The sequence below is a fragment of the Nerophis lumbriciformis genome, linkage group LG24, assembly GCF_033978685.3.
Source record: "Nerophis lumbriciformis linkage group LG24, RoL_Nlum_v2.1, whole genome shotgun sequence".
Lineage (NCBI taxonomy): Eukaryota > Metazoa > Chordata > Actinopteri > Syngnathiformes > Syngnathidae > Nerophis > Nerophis lumbriciformis.
The window spans coordinates 891190-912500 of record NC_084571.2 but is presented as its reverse complement, the minus strand read 5'-3'; the positions used below and the strand labels follow the sequence as shown (position 1 = coordinate 912500).

The 21311-nt window shown below is 39.7% G+C and overlaps 1 protein-coding gene across 2 annotated transcripts in view; it reads right to left on the bottom strand.

Moving 5' to 3' along the window:
* The window catches only part of LOC133620084 (zinc finger protein 281), a 21555-nt gene extending 693 nt beyond the window's left edge, over positions 1 to 20862 (bottom strand). Inside the window, exons 1-8 of one of the 2 annotated variants that reach the window (XM_061981298.1) lie at positions 20719 to 20862; positions 15291 to 15688; positions 10123 to 10221; positions 8117 to 8243; positions 3911 to 3994; positions 3734 to 3852; positions 2232 to 3660; positions 1 to 2141 (exon numbers count right to left, since the gene is read on the bottom strand). The exon at positions 1 to 2141 is cut by the window's left edge and continues 693 nt beyond it. In XM_061981298.1, coding sequence (XP_061837282.1) covers positions 2251 to 3660; positions 3734 to 3852; positions 3911 to 3994; positions 8117 to 8243; positions 10123 to 10221; positions 15291 to 15653 — 2202 coding nt within the window. In that variant the 5' untranslated portion in view covers positions 15654 to 15688; positions 20719 to 20862 and the 3' untranslated portion in view covers positions 1 to 2141; positions 2232 to 2250. Of the gene's footprint in view, positions 3661 to 3733; positions 3853 to 3910; positions 3995 to 8116; positions 8244 to 10122; positions 10222 to 15290; positions 15689 to 20718 lie in introns of both variants that reach the window. The other variant, XM_061981297.1, reaches the window with a different exon arrangement.
* Positions 20863 to 21311: the final 449 nt, after the last annotated feature.

Below are 21311 nucleotides of genomic sequence, written 5' to 3'. Positions count from 1 at the left end.
TCATCGTGTTCAAACATCGACAAAAAAAAACAAACTATGTGACGTTGAGTTTGACATGATGCAAGGACACAGCTCAAAGTGCTAATTGGAGGCTTTGAAACGCGCTCGACCACAGATGTGTTAGTACCTCACTTCAAAGACAAAATGTGATAAGTTGCACCATTTAGTGATTTAAGTCCCAATTATTAAAGAGACAGTTATATTGCAAGATTAAAGTAGAAAACAGGCAGAAAAGGTGTCTAGGTATGTACTGATAAACGGCAATAATGATAACTGCGGTATAACTCGTCTGCTAGTTTTAAAGTTTTGAATTTAAGAGATGGATACCTTGATAAATTTCCGGACTGACTGGTGCTAGCTCACTAAATGCTAACATGAAAACAAGCAACATTAACATCTTTCCCCATTAAGAATCGACATACCGTATTTTTCGGACTATAAGTCGCAGTTTTTTTTCATAGTTTGGCCGGGGGTGCGACTTATGTGTGAAATTATTAACACATTACCGTAAAACATCAAATAATATTATTTAGCTCATTCACGTAAGAGACTAGACGTATAAGATTTCATGGGATTTAGCGATTAGGAGTGACAGATTGTATAGCATGTTCTATATGTTATAGTTATTTGAATAACTCTTACCATAATATGTTACGTTAACATACCAGTTGGTTATTTATGCCTCATATAACGTACACTTATTCAGCCTGTTCACTATTCTTTATTTATTTCAAATTGCCTTTCAAATGTCTTGGTGTTGGGTTTTATCAAATAAATTTCCCCAAAAATGCGACTTATATATGTTTTTTTCCTTCTTTATTATGCATTTTCGGCCGGTGCGACTTATACTCCGAAAAATACGGTACCTCAATCTAAACTTATATAAACACAAGGAGTGTCTGTCAAATCAATTTTCAAAGGAATCACAAAAATCGATGTTTTTTAATTAATTTTTCAATGTGTTCTGTCCAGCCAATCATATTGTTGATGTAGATGTTCATATCTGGTGGATGTATTTACTTTAGAAAAGAGAAGTGTTAGATACTTCTCTTGTTGTCTTATTTGACTTTATCAAATGTTTGGGCAGAATTTAATTAAACAAACCAGTTTTATTTTGAGTAATATAGAAATGTATCACAGCTGTTTATTTTATAGAGGAATGTAGTTAATCATAGAAGTGGCACCCTATGTTATTAAAAAAAGTATGGATTTTGAATGGAGAATAGTTAGAGAATCAATTATGAATGGAATTAGGAGATGCCCACAGATTGACATTCCTAATAAACACATTACTGTCTGAGCAACTAAGCCTTTCAATTGTGAACATTGAACCTACAAGCTGTGCTCTTAGAACAGAGTGAGTGTTCTATAAGCAGAGAATGCTGTTTTTACGATGCATTCAAAGAATACAAATGTATTATGATCTCTACTTTAACAAGAAAAAACAGTCTGTATGCTACGAGATATTATTCATGTCATAACATAGCGAGAAAAATTAGCCTAAAAAAATAGGGAATAAAGTTATTTAATTATGAAAAGACAAGTTTACAGTAAACGTTGGTATTACTAGTAGAAGACATGGTACAATATTGAGAGATGCTTCCATATTATGATCAGTCTAAAACATTACTGAAATCTGATTTTGTTGGCATGTTTAACAAATATTTCATGATAAAGATGTTCTAAAATGACAACTTTATTCTCTTTAGCAGCGATTTTTTTTCCCTTTAAGAAGACAACTCAACTTTTCCCCTGTAATAGTGCAACTTGTTTTGTCTGCAGTGCGGCGCCAACACAGGTGAGTAGAAGAGCAGGGCAGGTAAGTGTGTTGTCCAACAGCGCCCCCTCTTGGCCATAAAGCCCTAAAGTCACTTTAGTTCTTTAAAAAGAAATACCCAGAACATTTCATGAGCTCCCTTATTAAAACCGGCCCTCATTCTTCCTCTTGTGACCTCTGTATATAATACAAATATATATTATTGAGAGAAAAGAGGAGTTTCACATTGTACCATAATCTCTTTATCGCCAAGTAAAAAAGTGTTTTCAGTGTTCAGCATGTCAGCAACTTCCTGTTTCCTGAGTAATATTTGTAACACAGAAAAGTTCTTGTGCCATGGCAACATTTGTCTAGCGTGGATCAGCTGGTGGAAGATGAACATAGAAATAATACTAGATTGACCAGCACTTAAGTTAAACAATATTTAGAGGAAGTAAAAAAATACAAATAATACCTTGAAGTACAGCGTGGTCTCATCTGAAGCTTTGGCTCGTCGACGTTTTAGAAGCTGAGCTGGCCGGCTCGCTGACGTCGGACAACAAGCTGCTGTACCCTGAGAACTCGGACACGGACACGGACGTCCTTATCCGGTGGTCTACGTCCACACCGGAGTCGGCGCCGTACGACAGGCCGCGCTCTTCCGACTTGAACTGAGCGCCGAAAGCCTGCGCAAAGTTTTCTATCTGATAGGCTTCCTTGGCGGAGGTGTGCGGGAAGGCGGCGGTCTTGGCTCGGTCCTTGTGGCTGCTCAGGTCTGACGGGCTGATCTGGTAGGCGGAAGGCGGCGTGGAGGAGTGCTGCTTCTCCATCTGCTCGCTCAGCTCCTGCGAGGGGGTCAGCTGCTGGTCCAGGCCACTCAGGTGGAAGACGTGCTGCGGCGAGGAGCTCGCCAGCATGGCAAAGTGCGACTTGGGCGACGTCGACGAGGGGCCGAAGCCGCACTCCAGCGGGGACGCAGCGTAGACGTTCTTGTCCGAGTAGAGTGCGCTCGCCGCCTGGGCCGCCACGAACGCGCCGGAGGAAGCGGGGCCGCTGGGCCCGAGGGGGAAGCCGCCAGTGTGGCTGGTGCGCTCCAGGGCCTGAAGCAGGAAACGAGAGTACTCATTCATCAGGACGCTCTTGTCCCCGGGCGGGCTGGGCGTGTCAGGGGGGTGGAGCTCCACGTGCTGGTCGCCGATATCAAAGTGGATGTCGTGATGCGAGCCTTCTGCTTTCTGGCTGTAGTGGTCCAGGAGGCTCTGCAGCACCTCGTCGGGAATCACGGACTTGTCCAGACAGAGAGGGGCGTCGCCGTCCATCACGGCAGACACGGCGCCGTGGATGACAGACGGGTGTGAGGACACCAGGCTGACGTCGTATTCGCCACCGCCCACTGGTGTCGTCACGTTGTGCGAGGCGTTTAGGTAGCGCCGCTTCTTGAGAAACTGCATGGCATCGTCATAGTTACTGCTGGTGGTCCCGCCTACTTTTGCAGCGCTGGCCTGCATCAGACCCAGGCCGTGATCCACGCCCTGCTCCAACAGGTCCTCCTTGCTGCCTTTGTCCACACCTTTACGGTGGGCCTTCTTGAACGCCATCTTTGGAGAGCGACCGTGGTGTTGCATGCTGGGACCGGGCTCGGTGGACAAGGCCACCGTTTGGTTGTCAGCGGCGTATTCCTGGATGCTATATGCTCCTGATACGTGAGGCGTTCCTCCGTCCACCTTTTTCTTCTTCCGGGCTCCTCCCTCTGCAGGGTTTTTGGAGCGCCCCCTTTTTCTGCCAGCGTGTCCCTGAGTGACTTCATAACCGGACATGTCCGCCATGCTGGGATCAAGTCCCTTCCTTAGCGCTTCCCCACAGGTTCGCTTGTGTTTCAGCAGGCGGTCTGTCCTGGAAAAATACTAGAGCACAAACCAAGAAGAAGCTGAACGTCCGCACGATAATAAGTGGGAAGAAGACGAAGAGAGGACAGACCTGCTGGCAGGTCTCACATCTGTACGGCTTCTCTCCGCTGTGCGTGCGCTTGTGTCTCTCCATGTGGTACTTCTGGATGAAGCGCATGTTGCACTGGTCGCAGCTGAACGGCTTCTCTCCTTGGGGAAAGGTCAGAGGTCAGACGTCTTTCAGGCGACGGAGAGCATGATGACTCACCGCTGTGGATCTTCTCGTGGCGCTGGAGGAGGTACTTCTGGATGAAGCTCATGTTACACTGGCTGCACCTGAAGGGTCGCTCACCTGGAAGGAAGAACATGTGACAACAGATGCAATGTTGGTTGTACAATATACCCACAATAACAAAGTGCCGCAGTACTAATGAATTAAAAAAGGTATGAAACTATTCTAACAAAGGTGAAGCTAGAACACTGAAGCAGTGCCTTTAAACATGTTGGCTTGGGCGATAAATCCAATCCAATCCACTTTATTTATATAGCACATTTAAACAACAAAATGTTTCCAAAGTGCTGCACAACAATATTAAACACAATTAAAAACAATAAAAAATAAATATGATTAAAAACAATTTCAAAGGGTAAAACCAATTAAAACAGTAAATAGAAAGCAAAATTTTAAAAACACAGAGGACAACAGAGGACCACACAACTCACGTAATGTTAAAAGCCAGAGAATAAAAGTGGGTCTTAAGACGAGACTTAAAACACTCCACTGTGGGAGCAGTTCGAATATGGAGGGGCAGAGTGTTCCAGAGCTTAGGGCCGACCACAGAGAAGGCCCTGTATCCCTTGTTTTAAGTCTCGTCTTGGACACCACGAGCTGGAGCTGGCTCTCGGACCTCAGAGCGCGCACAGGATTGTAAGTTTGGATGAGGTCCGAGATATACTGAGGTGCCAGTCCATGTAAAGCTTTAAAAACAAACAGCAAGGTTTTAAAATCAATTCTAAAATGAACAGGGAGCCAGTGCAAACTCTCAAGGATTGGGGTTATATGCTGGCGTCTCCTGGCCCCTGTTAAAAGTCGTGCTGCCGCATTCTGGACTAACTGCAACCGGGAGAGAGCTTTTTGGCTAATGCCAGCATAAAGTGCATTGCAGTAGTCCAGGCGACTTGAAATAAAAGCATGCACGACTTGTTCAAAAAGGTTAAAAGATAAAAACAGTTTTACCTTTGCTAAAAGACGAAGATGATAAAAACACGATTTTAAAACGCCATTGACTTGTTTGTCAAGTTTAAAATGGCTGTCTATAGTGACGCCAAGGCTGGTGACTTTGGGACGCACATCATTTTGCAATGGTCCCAAGTCAGTGAGGGTCGGACCAAACACTAAAATTTCCGTTTTTCCCTCATTCATTATTAAAAAATTCTGGGCTAACCAAGCCTTGACGTCGCATAGACAGTTGAGAAGAGGTGTCAGGGGTCCGTGGCCTTTTGAAATAGGCATATAAATTTGGCAGTCGTCTGCATAAAAGTGATAAGACACTCCATGCCTCTTAAAAATCTCTCCAAGAGGGAGGAGATATAGAGCGAACAGGATGGGGCCTAGAATAGATCCCTGGGGGACACCACAGTAAAGCGGAGCAGAAGAAGAAGTGGCGTCCCCCAGCCTGACAGAGAAGGACCTTTCTGACAGGTAGGATCTGAACCACTCTAATGCAGTCCCCCTGACACCCACACAGTCTCTCAGGTGATCTAAAAGAATTAAAGAATAAAAAAGAAGAAAGAATAAATACAGATGTCCGATAATGGCTTTTTTGGAAGAAAGAATAAATAGAGATGTCCGATAATGGCTTTTTTGCCGATATTCCGATATTGTCCAACTCTTAATTAACGATTCCGATATCAACCGATACATACAGTCGTGGAATTAACACATTATTATGCCTAATTTTGTTGTGATGCCCCGCTGGATGCATTAAACAATGTAACAAGGTTTTCCAAAACAAATCAACTCAGGTTATGGAAAAAAATGCCAACATGGCACAGCCATATTTATTATTGAAGTCACAAAGTGCATTATTTTTTTTAACATGCCTCAAAACAGCAGCTTGGAATTTGGGACATGCTATCCCTGAGAGAGCATGAGGAGGTTGAGGTGGGTGTATATTGTAGCATCCCGGAAGAGTTAGTGCTGCAAGGGGTTCTGGGTATTTGTTCTGTTGTGTGACGGTGCGGATGTTCTCCCGAAATGTGTTTGTCATTGTTGTTTGGTGTGAGTTCACAGTGTGGCGCATATTTGTAACAGTGTTAAAGTTGTTTATACTGCCACCCTCAGTGTGACCTGTATGGCTGTTGACCAAGTATGCATTGCATTCACTTGTGTGTGTCAGAAAAGCCGTAGATATTATGTGATTGGACCGGCACGCAAAGGCAGTGCCTTTAAGGTTTATTGGTGCTCTGTACTTCTCCCTACGTCCGTGTACCGCTCCGCACAGCAGCGTTTTAAAAAGTCATGAATTTTACTTTTTGAAACCGATACCGATAATTTCCGATATTACATTTTAAAGCATTTAATCGTCCAATAATATCGACAGTCCGATAATATCGGACATCTGTAGCGATAAATGATATAAATTGGTCCTAAAGGAGGATTTTTAATACTATCGTGATAATGCAAGTTGATGCTTGGCAAATTTGACAGTGACAAGAGAAAGAAAGCTTCCTCGGGGCACTGTGGAGTCATCGCAGGCTAGCTAGTGGCTAACATTGCAGCAAAGTGTTTTAAGCTACTTCTACATCACTTCATGGCGACTAATAAAGTAAGTATCATCCCTGCAGGACGAGGAATAGCTAAAGATGCTTCACTACACAACATAGGAGGATACAATAGCTAACCGCTAACAGCAAGTTAGCTCACCTGAATGTAAACAAATGGGTGGATCTATACAAATACCGACTGTAACAATACCAAGTATAGATGATACAATGATTACAGCAATATCTTTGATCATCACAAAGTCGTTTTTTAATTGTTTATAACCTCAGGAAATACAACCCTGGACACAGCAGAACTTTTTTATATGACCAATGTATGATCCATACCCAAATTTGTAGTATCAGCCAAAACATGGGTAAAGTATCCAAATAACAGAAGAATAAATGCTTATAGAATTTTAACAGGAGTGTAGATAGAACATGTAAGCAGACATTAACTGTAAATGAACAATTATTAATCCATTTTCCAAAGGATGTCTCATAATATTGACAAAATAATAGAATGACAAATGACACAATATGCAGCAAATAAGGAAATGTATGTTAAATGTATCAGAAGATGTTCTGTTGAAGTAAAGCCAATGTTGTTTTTTGTGGTCCCCTTTATTTTGAAAAGTATTGATGTATTAAAATACCTTTTGGTACCAACACCAATAAGCTACACACACCTAAACCCAAATATTTTAATACTAAAGTATATTATTGTTATTCATGTTTTTTTTATTTATTACTTAAAAAAACATTATACTATACATTTACTTACTTTTATAGGCAATAACAGTATTTTTAGACACAAAGTTTTTTAATTACATGCGGAGAAAAAAAGGCTATTCGGTTGATTTTGTGCCAATTTCTTTTTTGTTTATTTCAGTCAAGTTTTTAAAATGTTGTTATGACATGTAATACATCCATCCTTGGATTTTCTATACCGCTTATCCACTTTGGGGTCACGGGTAAGCTGGAGCCTATCCAAGCTGACATAGACTAGAATCTAGGGCACATGGAGACAAACAACCTGACTCACCTATGGACAATTTAGTCTTCCATTAAGCTAACATACATATTCATATTCATTTACATTAATATGCATATTTTTAGAATGTGGGAAAACCCACACAGGGAGAAGCACAGGGATAACATACAAACTCCACACACAAAGAACATTGTATCTTATTTTTATCTGCCATAGTATTTTATATTATATCAAAATATTTAAACACTATTTTTTAACAGTTAGTCTATATACTTATATAATTTTTCTAAATCAAGCTTTGACAATGAATTATTTTATTCGCAATAAAATTGGAATATATGGTAAAAACATCAATATAATGACCTTATTTATGATAGGTATATTTTTCAATGTTGGTAAGTGTACATTGTGTATAATGAAGCGCATGCACATGTGACCTGCAGCTAATCAATTATTCACATCAGTGCACTGGCAGTTGTGCGCTGCATGCAATAATCTCCTAAATGCAAATCGTTGTGGCGCGTCGCACAAATCTCAGCGATTAGATCAGACGAGACTGTGATTATCGAGTGCGTGTGAGATGACTCACAACAATAATAGGTTATTCTAGCAATTATGTAGTGCAATAGAAACTGTATTATTGTTATCATAAGAGGAAACATAAACGGCAGCATTTGACAGCTCTCAAGTATTTACAGGCAGCAAGATGTGTGATACCTGTGTGGATGAGGACGTGTCTGCGGAGGTGATAGGAGCTCCTGAAGGCGGCGCTGCAGTGCTCGCAGATGTGAGGTTTGCTTCCCGGCGACAAGCTGCCTCCGTCTGCATCCAGCAGCATGGACTGCTGGGGACCAAAAACAAGATTTGAGCAATATTAGGGGTTAAAATAGCCCTAAAACAGCATAGTGAGATTCTGAAAAATATTAAATTTTTCTTTACATTTCTGTGGTGACAAAAGATTGGTAGGACTTATAGAAAAATATGCTGAAAACCACATAATGACAAATAGAACTTATTGCACCTTATTAGCAGCAAAGCTGCACACACATCTTAATCCAATCTCAGTACAATATAGCTCCAATGACAATAACATGACTTTTATGGCCAAAATAATAATCATAATGTAATTGTATCAATACAGAAATAAAAGCAGGCTCTTTTTAAATATCACCAACAATAATATTAACTTAATCATGGCAGCCAAAATGGTGATCAGGATTAGAATTCCAGTAATTGTGCAGCCCTACTGTACAGTTTATAAAGCTTTTATGATGGCCACAGATTATTTATGTTTCTATTGACGCTTTGAATGGTTTTGGGCTCTTTATACTGAAACAATCTGTAAAGTACAACTGAAAGCTGACAGTCCCAGCACATTGATTAGGGCTGAGAGTAGCGAGACATTCATAACAACATGGATGACAAGAGTCTTAAATCCAAAGCCAACAATTTGAATTTAAGGCCTTAAATGTCTAAAATTCTTTTAAAATCTCAAAAGGTCTTAAATATGATTTTGAAAGGTCTTATAAATCTATTAGCGTTACTTTTATTTAAAACATGCATAAACTTCAGTCTTGCTTTTGAATATTTAAATTTTTAAAGACGCTATAACGTAACTCCCAAAGCAAAGCTGAATTACATGCATAAGTTCAACGGTTTGTGAAGCCGGTGGAGGTAAACGTATAACCCGGATGTGGAGGCAAAATGAAAATCAATGGAATGATAATGTAAAAGTCAAAAATCTGGGATACGTCAGTGTCAAAAGATGCTAAAACGCCACAAACACTTGCACAACTATCCAGAGATCAACTTAACCCCCAAACAAAATGTGACGCCAATTGCCAAAAGAGATCACTATGAGATGTTTACTAATGAAATCATACTGTTGCATACAGTAAGTACATGCTAATTTCTCTGTGGTACTCACAGCAGTAAAACTATAAAAAAAAATAATTCTCTTATTTCTATTATTTATTACAATAATTTTAGGTCAGATTCTCATGCCTAATCTTTTGACCTTGTGATGGTCTTAATTATATTCATTATGGTCTTAAAAAAGTCATAAGTCTTAAATTTGACTTGATGAACCCTGTATTATTAATGTACTAATCAAAACCAAGATCAAAAACTGTTGTTAAACAAAACAGCGTAATGTAATATGTTTTTAAAAAAATATTTTGTTCTGTTTTCTTCTGTTATCGCTTAAATGTTTCTTTAGTTTTTTTCTTTCACTGTGGTAGTTTTGTTACAATTTCTTATTAACTGCTATAAGGAAAAACATTTCTACGTACATATTTTGAAAAGAGAAACAATAGAGACATGAGCTTTTACTTGTATGTTAATTGTTAATAATTCATGTAATTTCACTGTTGAATAAACGTGCTAAGGTGCAGAGAGCGATGCAGAGTACGACCTCTTGTACCCAGTTTGAAAGCAAGAAACCAAGATGTAGCAAATAATTGATGACGGCAAAATTAATGAATTAATTTATCGTTTCATTAATTGACCCATTGAATGGGCCCCAGCCTACAATTGTATGAAATGTTTTAAAGCTTCTGGACATCTAATTTTGTTTCTTTGAATACAATTTAAGGCTTTAATTTTTGCAAAAATCCATTAAATGACTTAACGACCCACGGAAACCCTGAAAAAAAAAAAAAAACTTTTTCATGTGATCTGAAACACATCTGCATTATTCATAATTAAGACAGAGCTTGGCAAACCTTCTCGCTTCGCTTCTTCCTCGGTCTGCCCTCCGTGCCGTCCCCGTTTGACCTCCGACCTTTCCTCCCAGCGGGCTCCTTCCCCAACTGACCCGGCAGCTGTGAGGGTGACAAAAGGGAGATGGCGCATGGAAACGCTTTCATTGACAGGCGTGCAGCCTTCAAAAAGAACACGTTTGCGCATAAAACAGGCGTTGGCGTAAACAAAGAGCAGCCAATAGATTGTCACAGGGGACAGGCCTAAATTATCAGCCCCCTGTGGATAACAACCCACTATTCACTTTTTGTGTTGGATGGCGTCCAAAAAAAATAAACCAACAGTCCGCCTCCGATCAACGCAAAGGCGCATCGATTACGTTTGCTTTTTCTTTCTTTTTTGCACGGCTGAAGGTGAGTTGAACTCTCTCACAGATGCTTGTGATAACATTTATGGTAAAAATAGATTTTTAAGAGTGCCTATCAAAGCACTAATCCACATTTGGCTGCACGATGGCCCGCCTTTTGTCACAAGTGTGCGCTTCTAATTGAATGAGCACAAAAGACGTCTGCAATGAAGTGCGAGCTCAAACAAGACAGCTGTGTCCTCGCCAAGACGTTTCATTCACGCTGAGCAGCCGTGACATCATCCGCCAATGGAGGGGGGGCATATTTTGCATGGCGAGCAGTCAGTAGATTTACGTCGCCATAACTATTTAGACACAGGCTCCTCCCCTGCAACTTTCCTCTCTGTGGCTCCTCCCACAGGCGCATACTAATGTCTTCTTGCAAGATTAAATTAGGTACAGCTGCGTCTAACAAGATTAAATCAGCAAATACGCTTTTACTGCAAAGAATAAAATGAGTATATGAATACTGAGTCATATATGGAAAAAACAAAGTGCAATAATAAACATTTTTAATTATACCCTCTATGACAGCTGTCAATGAAAACCAGGAAGTGTTACCTTTTTGATGGATAAGACGAGTGCAGGTGTATTTATTGTGAGTAAAGCATGTAAATAGTGTTGAGTAACGTTCGCTGTGCCAATTCACGATACCTCTGGAATTGATAATGGTACCCAATGGTGTCAATTTTCTGAACTTTTGTGCAGAAACATTTTATTTTTTCATGTAACATAAAAAGGAGCTGATTTTGATAACTGTGCTGTCCAGTTGTTAAATCTTGTTTTTTATGCCATTTGAGTGTCATTTGCAATGCAGTTGCACTTCCAAGACCCCTGTGGTATGGTAACGAGGAATTAGCTTCTTCCAGGAGGTAGAATGTGTTATGTTGCGCCCTACAAAGTGTTTATATGGTAAGTATTGTGCTTATTATTATGGGTGCAAAAAAGTGGATTCACATTTGAATTGCAATTATTCATTTGATTCTCTATCGGTTCATCATTTTCAAAAATCTATTTTTTTCCAAATAAAAATCTATTATTAAAACTACGTTTTCAGGACATCTCCGAGCAATCATGAGGAGCTTTTCTAACCTGTAACGTGTTCTGAAAAAGTTTCATTATAATTATTATACCAACTAATACATTGTGAAAATCGGTTTGAATCAAGAATCGATTCTGAATCTATTTACCACCCCAGGAATTAGAATGAAATTGAATCATTAGGTGCCTAAATATTCCGACACCTACTGTTGGTGTTTGATTGTAACGTGCATTTTTGTTGTAGTTTTCATTACTAAATTTGGAGGTGCTGAAGTCGCCATGTAAAATCACAAATGCTAAAATTAGCCTGGTTAAAGCAAATCCAATTAGCATCAAGCTAGCGCATTTTGAAGAATGGAGCCTTACTTTTCTTTCGAGCGTTTTATACAAAGTGTAGTTGCTTAGTTGGTTTTGAAAATTGCAACTTTACGTAGCGGGAGTTTAGCTGAGTCTGTCCGGAGTGCTGCTTGAGTGATTGTTCACGTGAGCCGGTGTGTAGTCTGCAACCAGACGTGACGCGCAACAAAGGTATCGAAATATGGCACCATTTGATTTTACGTGAATCAATATACTGTAGTACCGACAGAATTTGGTCGGTGCCAATAAAAGTACAGAATTCGGTACCCATCCCTACATGTAAATATGTACAACATGTAGAATATTATCTCCTTAATTAACACCAATATGGACTGCAATTATGGCTTGCAATTTTTCTTTATCGTCTTTTTTTGTACACTTGAAAAAGTACATGTTCAGTATAATTAGGGGTGCATGATAAATATTAGACGACTAGTTTTCGCCTCAATATGAGGAATTCATACGTCGTATTGATAAAAATCGCATTACAATAAACAACAGCTCAGATAAATGATTTTAAACAGGGTTATCAGTCTTGAGAAGCAGGAAGTTATCTTTATCGGCTTAAAAAACATTGTGCAGCCCTACTTTATAATAAGGCATCATGTAAGTTTTACTCCTGTACTTAAGTACTATTTATCATATAATCTTTATTACCACACAGCATTTCTGGCACCTTTTACTCTGGTCTATTTTATATTGGTTTTGAAAAAGATCTATAAACTCTATTAACTTTACTACACGTTTATCCTTTTTTTTTTACTCAAAAACAAAATACAAAAACTGATACATGTCAGACACAGGAAGTAAACAAATCATCAGTAGTTCCTGAGACATGGAGAAGACCGGGTCGTCTTCATACTCCTTTTCGGACATGTTAAATTGTGCAAGTATAAACATGCCATGTAGCTTTTTTTAAGCGTGTTCATTGGGATGGCTAGCGTTCATATTTGAACCGATACAGTGCTAATTCTCGGTACCTGGGAATTGAATTAAAAAATGTCCGTAAATTGGTGCGTTTGTGTGTAAATAAGTTTTAATTGTTTATTAATAAAATCCCATACTTTTTATTTACCAGTGAGCTGATTATAATTGTGCTGTCCAGTTGCTATCTCTAGTTTTCTCTCTCATTTGCAACTCTTGACTTTTCATGCAGTTGCAATCCTAGGACATTAGATGGCAGTAATGTACAGGAAGTAGTCCTTGCCATTAAGTTTAATGTGCCAGTCATCCTGTTTTTGTTGAGTCCCACAAAGTGTTTATGTTGTAAGTATTGTTCTTATTACACATCAGCTGTGTGATGGTAATGCGCATCTAAGTTGTAGTTTTCATTAACAAATTTAGAGGTGTGGAAATCGTTATGTAAAATGGCTCATGCTAATCAGTAGCACGTGTATGGTTTGCGGATCTTCTATCAGGCATACTTGCTTTGTTAACATTTAAAATTGCAACATTACTTCGAAGAAGTTTGCGCAGTCCATTCTGAGTACTTCTTGAGTGATTGTTTACCCGCCAAGTGCTTGAGCCAGTACATAGTCTGCAAATAGACGTGACGTCACGGCCAACAGTTATGTAAATACGGTTTGATTTTACCGTATTTTTCGTATTATAAGTCACAGTTTTTTTCATAGTTTGGCCGGGGGTGCGACTTGTACTCTGGAGCAACTTATGTGTGAAATTATTAACACATTACAGTAAAATATCAAATAATATTATTTATAGAAGAGGAAGCGACGCATTGTCTACCTTTGGAGTTGGCAGAGTTGTTTAGAAGCAACACAGAGGAAGAAGATTTCATGGGATTTAGCGATAAGAAGTGACAGATTGTTTGGTAAACGTATAGCATGTTCTATATGTTATAGTTATTTGAATGACTCTTACCATAATATGTTACGTTAACATACCAGTTGGTTATTTATGCCTCATATAACGTACACTTATTCAGCCTGTTGTTCACTATTCTTTACTTATTTTAAATTGCCTTTTAAATGTCTATTCTTGGTGTTGGATTTTATCAAATAAGTTTGCCCCAAAAATTCGACTTATACTCCAGTGCGACTTATATGTTTTTTCCCTTCTTTATTAAGCATTTTCGGCCGGTGCGACTTACTACTCCAGAGCGACTTATACTCCGAAAAATATGGTACCGTATTTTCCGCACCATAAGGCGCCCTGGGTTATAAGCCGCGCCTTCAATGAACGGCATATTTCAAAACTTTGTCCACCTATAAGCCGCCCCGTGTTGTAAGCCGCATCTAACTGCGCTAAAGGAATGTCAAAAAAACAGTCAAATAGGTCAGTCAAACTTTAATAATATATTAAAACCAGCGTGATGTGGGCGCGCATGGAATCGTATATCAACATGGACGGAGCTGCATGAAAAAAGCCACCCGGCCTCTTCGCGTAAACTTAAACTTACCTTAACCACTCGCTCATCTTTTCTTCATCCATCCCTTCGAGTTAGCTTTTATGATGACGCCGGCTGGAAAGGTCTCTTTTGGCAAGGTCTTCCTTTTGAATATCACCATGGGTGGAAGTTTCTGGCCATTAGCATGGCAAGCTAGAACCACAGTGAAGGATGACTTCTCATTCCCTGTGGTGCGAATATTCACCGTACGTGCTCCCGTTGTATCCACAGTGCGGTTCACAGGAATATCAAAAGTCAGTGGAACCTCGTCCATGTTGATAATGTTCTCTGGCCGGATCTTTTTTTCAGCTATCTTGTTTTTACAATATGCACGGAAAGTAGCCAGCTTTTCTTGAAAGTCTTTAGGCAGTTGCTGTGAAATAGTAATCCGTGTGCGGATGGAGAGATTGCGTCTTTTCATGAACCGGATCCCTGTCGCTTAGTAGGAGCCATTTTGTGGTCTTTACAGATGTAAACACACAAAGGAAATGAAACGTACGGTAATATCCGCACGCTTTTTCTTCTTCTACGCGGGCGGGTGGTTGCTTACAGTAGAAGAAGCGCTTCCTGTTCTATGGGGGCGGGTGCTTACCTTGGCGGTTGCTTGCGTAGAAGAAGAAGCACTTCCTCTTCTACGGGAAAAAAAAATGGCGGCTGTTTACCGTAGTTGCGAGACCGAAACTTTATGAAAATGAATCTTAATATTAATCCATATATAAAGCGCACCGGGTTAAAAGCCGCACTGTCAGCTTTTGAGTAAATTTGTGGTTTTTAGGTGCGGCTAATAGTGTGGAAAATACGGTACATGAATCGATACCTGGTAGGACCAGCAGAATTTGGTCGGTGTCTATAAAAGTACTGAACTTGGTACCCTTCCCTACTACTGACATGTTAACACAAAAAATGCATGTGGAGAGGATAAAGGACTCAAAGATTGAATAGTACTAGTGGCTTCTGAAGACTAGAATGTTTCTACTCACGTTGGCCATGTTGAGCTCGTGCACTAGCAGGTTCTGGTTGTTGTTGACCGTCAGCTCCAGCAGCTCCGTGCTCTTCCCCAACCCTCCCGGGTAGAGCGGCAGGCGGTAATCGTGCTCCGACACCTTTTCCTGCTTAATGTCGAGAGCGTGGACGTAGTCTCCCACGCTGCCGTTCAGGGAGCCAGCGATGCAGTCGGGTGAGTCCCGCTCCTTCTTCAAGATCATCTCCTGAGGCACCAGGCGGGTGAAGCTAGCGACCGGCGGCAGGTGGCTGAACATGATCATGCCGGGGCCAAAGTTGGAGTCCATGCCGCCGTTGGAGCGCAGGAAGTCGTTGCCTAGCTTGTCTTGGATGATGCTCATGGCGGGACGATTACAGCGTGGTGATCTGTGTCATCCTGCAAGGGAGCAAAGTCAGAAATTAGTGTGGCATCAATAGCACAGATGTGAGCGGCGATTCAAAACGATATCAGTAAATATAGCGATAGACATGTAATCGATATCAATAAAAAATGCATTTGATAAAATGTTCGGTTTTCTTCTTCGTTGTCATAGGAAAGCGGAAGTCGCAAAGCAAGGTTAGTTGCATGAACAAAGGCACTCGCTCTCTGGTAACCCAGCAACAGGAAGTGATCACTGATCAGTGGGAGTGACACGCCAAACTATCAAGTTCGGTTGCGCCATCTTGTCGTCTCGCAGTTCATTCTTTGCATGGAGTGAGAAAAGAAAAGAAAAATAAAGAAATTGTGGATAAAACAGGAAAAGTCAGCTCAGTTTTTTTTCCCAGTGGACTGTAGTCAGCCCAGTGTGGTCTATGAATAATGCAAGACACTCGTCCCCATGTTAGACGCGCCCACCCATTAGAGCACAGCTGTAACTTTCTGGCACTAAATCTGCAGAAAATAGTTTTTCCCTGGTTTCAATCCTGATGTTTACACCTTCCTTTTAAGAAGTGTTCAATATGATTTTACAATTTGTTTACACTGATTGTTTTCCATGCTTGTGTTGACATTTTGTTTAATTTCTGCCTTGATAGCTGAGGGGATTATAATCAGAGAATGGATGCATTTAAAATAAAGTGTTTGAATTCTATATAAATCCTGGTTCTTACTTTTGATTTGTCATAAAAAATCAATATTTATCGATATCGACCGATATAAAACACTCACCGTATTTTTCAGAGTATAAGTCGCACCGGAGTATAAGGTGCACCTGCCGAAAATGCATAATAAAGAAGGAAAAAAACATATAATTCGCCAAACTATGAAAAAAACTGTGACTTATAGTCCGAAAAATACGGTATATCAGTTTGCAGCCATATCACCTTGAGCTAATAAATTGTATCGGTGCCGACTGCTTACGCGAATTAATAAGTGATGATTTGCGGTTCGGCAAAAAGATTGCATTATTTGGAATGCCAATCAACTAACGAGGCTGGCGAGCTCAGCGGAAGTCTCACGGCGCTCGCATACAGTATATTCCGGGTTTTACGGCGAGGGCTAAAAGGTCACAGCAACAACATCAAGCGCAGAGAGGATTGGCGTGTGGATGCTAATCTGCGCCGTGGCTGTGTCTGACCCAGTCATCCCATTTGCATGAGATTATATGCCAATGATGAACATGTTTGGACACAATGTATTGACAAAAGTGGGATTACACAACTGCAACTACGCACAGAGAGACACTTCAATTATGAAATGTTTCTATTCACAACAATTGCATTTAAACCGCAAATAATGAGTTTAGGGCAACATGTAAAGCTCTTAATCTCTTACCAGCAACCATCCGACTGTTAATACACACAAACAAAAGGTAGAACCTGCTCACAAAAACGTGTACTGTATTAACTAGGCCTGAGCGAGAAATGTATTCAATCGATACATTTGAGTTTTTTGTTGCATATGATATTACCAGTAAATTAATTAATTTTAAAAATCAATGTTTTTTCTCTTGCTCCAGCATACTTTTTGAACCCAAGAGCCTCTGTAGCTTCTGCCCTCCCCCTTTTTTCTTTAGCGTAGAATCACACACACGTAGCGAAAAATGGAAGATTGTTCCAAAAAAAAAAGAAACGCGTCATCAGTGGTTTTGTTTTGCGGAAACGGGGGTGGAACAAATGATTGCACGCTGCAAAGTTTCTTAAAAAAAAAAGAAAAAAAAGAAGCACACAACAAATGTATTCCAGCATCTGAAATTGAAGAATTCAGCTGAGTGGGGAAATGTAACTCTTTACAAGGCAAACAAGAACATAAACTTCTGCTAAAAAGCAGTTTACTGTGGTGGAATCATTAATACAAGGTACCATGTATGATAAGAAAGAAGCACAGTGGAAAACAAGCACTAATGTGGTCACTCTGCACGTCGCTAACAATGTGGTGCCCAAACAGTGGAAACGCCTGTACTTAACCACCAATTAAAACTAGAGAGACTTCTCAAATAAAGATTCAAGGAATAAGTGTATTTTCATTTGATTAGAACAATGCATATTGATCAATATATGAGATGAAATCCTCCCTGTAAATATGCAAGAATCTCTAAATGTCATCGGTTTAGTTTTTTGAAAAATATTTCTTAAATAAATATCGGCTATACAAAACAACACACTTTATAAAAGCATAATTTTGCTAAGAGTAAGATGCAGACTACTAGTTGTGATAAAAATAAAAGTGAAACTTGTTACGAGTTATCGCTGTCACTTGTACTCATTGGTTTTCTTTAAAAAGTAGGGAAAAATAATCCTAAAAAATAATTGTAAATCAATTTTATTGTGAAAAAAAATAGATTAGAATTTCTGGCCATATTGGCCAGGCCTAAAATACACTGTCTATACATGTGTACACTGTTATGAGTGTTGTGTATGTCAATGACAGGATAGATATGAGTGTGTGTGTGATAAATTGATATACCGTACGAAAGGTATACTGCACCTTTAACAGTTGCAAATGTCAACGCTGATTGCACAATATTAATATTCAACACTATTACCTACTATCTCAGCTCTAATTGCCATATTTATTACAGCAGCTACACAACTGCCATTGACGTAGTTTGTTTGCACATTGCTCTATTGAGATATTTCTTACCCCAGCACGTATACGTTTGTATTTCTCCACTGTTTATTTTCATTGCAGTTATTCTTACGTTTGTTTTAATTCAATAGTATTGTGTCATTTATATTGTTTCCTTACTGTGCATGTAAAAATACATGTTATCATAAATAGGATGCTATGTATTTTATTTACTTCTTTTTTTATTATTGTTTGTGCTATATTGTCTGTAAATGTGGGTGCAGCAGAAACTTGTTATGAGTTATCTCTGTCATTTGTACTCATTGGTTTTCTTTAAAAAGTAGGTAAAAATAATCCTAAAAAAATCGTAAATCAAATTTTTTGGTGAAAAAAAACAAGATGAAAATTTTAGGTCATATTGGCCAGGCCTAAAATACACTGTCTATACATGTGTGCACTGTTATGAGTGTGTACACAACACACTTTGTATGTAAATGACAAGTGTGTGATAAATTGGTATACCGGTGTACGAATGGTACACAGTTGCACATTTCAACGCTGCAAATTGCTGCAATGCACTGATTGCACAATATTAATATTCATCACTATAACCTAATATCACGGCTCTAATTGCCGTATTTATTACAGCTGCTACGCAACTGATATTAGCGTATTTTGTTTGCACATTGCTCTATTGAGATATTTCTTACCCCAGCACGTGTATGCTTATATTTCTGCACTGTTTATTTTCAATGCAGTTATTCTTACTTCTATAGTATTGTGTCATTTATATTATAACTAGTGATGTCCGATAATATCGGATGGCCGCTATTATCGGCCGATAAATGCTTTAAAATGTAATATCGGAAATTTTCGGTTTCAAAATTATCGGTATCGGTTTCAAAAAGTAAAATTTACGAATTTTTAAAACGCCGCTGTGTACACGGACGTAGGGAGAAGTACAGAGCGCCAATAAACCTTAAAGGCACTGCCTTTGCGTGCCGCCCAATCACATAATATATACGGCTTTCCACACACACAAGTGAATGCACGCATACTTTGTCAACAGCCATACAGGTCACACTGAGGGTGGCCGTATAAACAACTTTAACACTGTTACAAATATGCGCCACGCTGTGAACCCACACCAAATAAGAATGACGAACACATTTCGGGAGAACATCCGCACCGTAACATAAACACAACAGAACAAATACCCAGAACCCCTTGCAGCACTAACTCTTCCGGGACGCTACAATATACACCGCCCGCTACACCCCCACCTCAACACCGCACCCCCAACCCCGCCCACCTCAACCTCCTCATGCTCTCTCAGGGAGAGCATGTCCCAAATTCCAAGCTGCTGTTTTGAGGCATGTTTAAAAAAAAGAAGACTACACTTTGTGACTTTAATAATAAATATGGCAGTGCCATGTTGGCATTTTTTCCATAACTTGAGTTGATTTATTTTGGAAAACCTTGTTACATTGTTTAATGCATCCAGCGGGGCATCACAACAAATTTAGGCATAACAATGTGTTAATTACACGACTGTATATATCGGTATCGGTAATTAAAAGTTGGACAATATCGGCAAAAAAGCCATTATCGGACATCTCTAATTATAAAATGTTATCATAAATATGATGCTATGTATTTGATTTACTTCTTATTATATTATTATTCGTACTATATTGTCTGCAGCAAAGTAATGTCAACAATTATAAAGTATCAAAAAGATTGGTAAGACAATAGCTTGCAAATGACGTCTACTTCCAGTTAATGGATGGAGAGCTCGCATTGGTTAGTAAGACGCATACCATCAACTTTGCAAAACACCGAACGTGCAAAATATGCAGAATGTTGCATATATTTTATTAAATTATTTAGAACGAGGCACGCTGTTTGGTTAGCAATTAGCTGGCTAGGCTAACCATGTCGAAGGAGGGGGGGCTTCTTTGTGATGCCAAGCAATAATTAATATATGATAATAACCGCACTTAACCTCAGCATGTCCAAACACTTCCTAAAAAACGTCAAACAATGCAGTATTAGAAAAAATTGTTTGAATTTTTTTTTATTGTAGTTGGAATATAATTTAGACGATGCCAAACAATACACGGGCGCCAACATACAACATAAACTAGCTTCTCGTGTTAATGTTCATTAAAAAATGTATAGTAATAATTGTAATATTTATGTTGATGTTTAATAAGCGGGTGGCTTGGTGGTGGAGCTCCGAGAGAGCCAGGAGAGGCACGATGACCCCCAACAAAAGTCCCCAGCGAACAATGATGCTCGGCGGCTAGCCTAGCATGCTAACGTCCGCCGCTTTGTCGTCCTGTCCCGCACGCCAAGTTTGGACTTTCGCACCTAACCGCTGCTCGCCCCACTTTTCCACGGCCGTGAGTGTCTCTTACCGCTGCATGACCACACGCCGCTCCTCGGGCCGGACTACTTGGCTCTGTGCGCTCCGTTTCCCCCAAAAAGTCTAGAGGCAAAACATTGTTCTTCTCCGGCAGCTGCTGGGGTCCTCCATCTTTGCTTGGCGAGGTGCATTGTGGGTCGGACAAGCGCGTACGCGCGCGCGCGCGCGCACGCTACACAACACTTTTGTTTGATGTCATCTTCAACTTGATTTTTAACCAAAACATACAAAACCAATATTAAGCATGTGGTGTTGCTCAAATTAATACAATTATAAATGACAATAAGTTTAAAAACCAGGTTTGTCCAAAGTGCGGCCCGGGGGACATTTGTTTTTGATTGATTGAGACTTGTATTAGTAGATTGCACAGTACAGTACATATTCCGTACAATTGACCACTAAATGGTAACACCCCAATAAGTTTTTCAACTTGTTTAAGTCAGATATATACTATCATATATACTATCATCAGGGGCGCCGCTAGGGATTTTGGGCCCCATATGAAAAGAATCTTTACAGGGCCCCCAACACAGTGTCATTATTTTTTCTGTATTATAATTTCATCATCATTAGGGGCCTATCTGG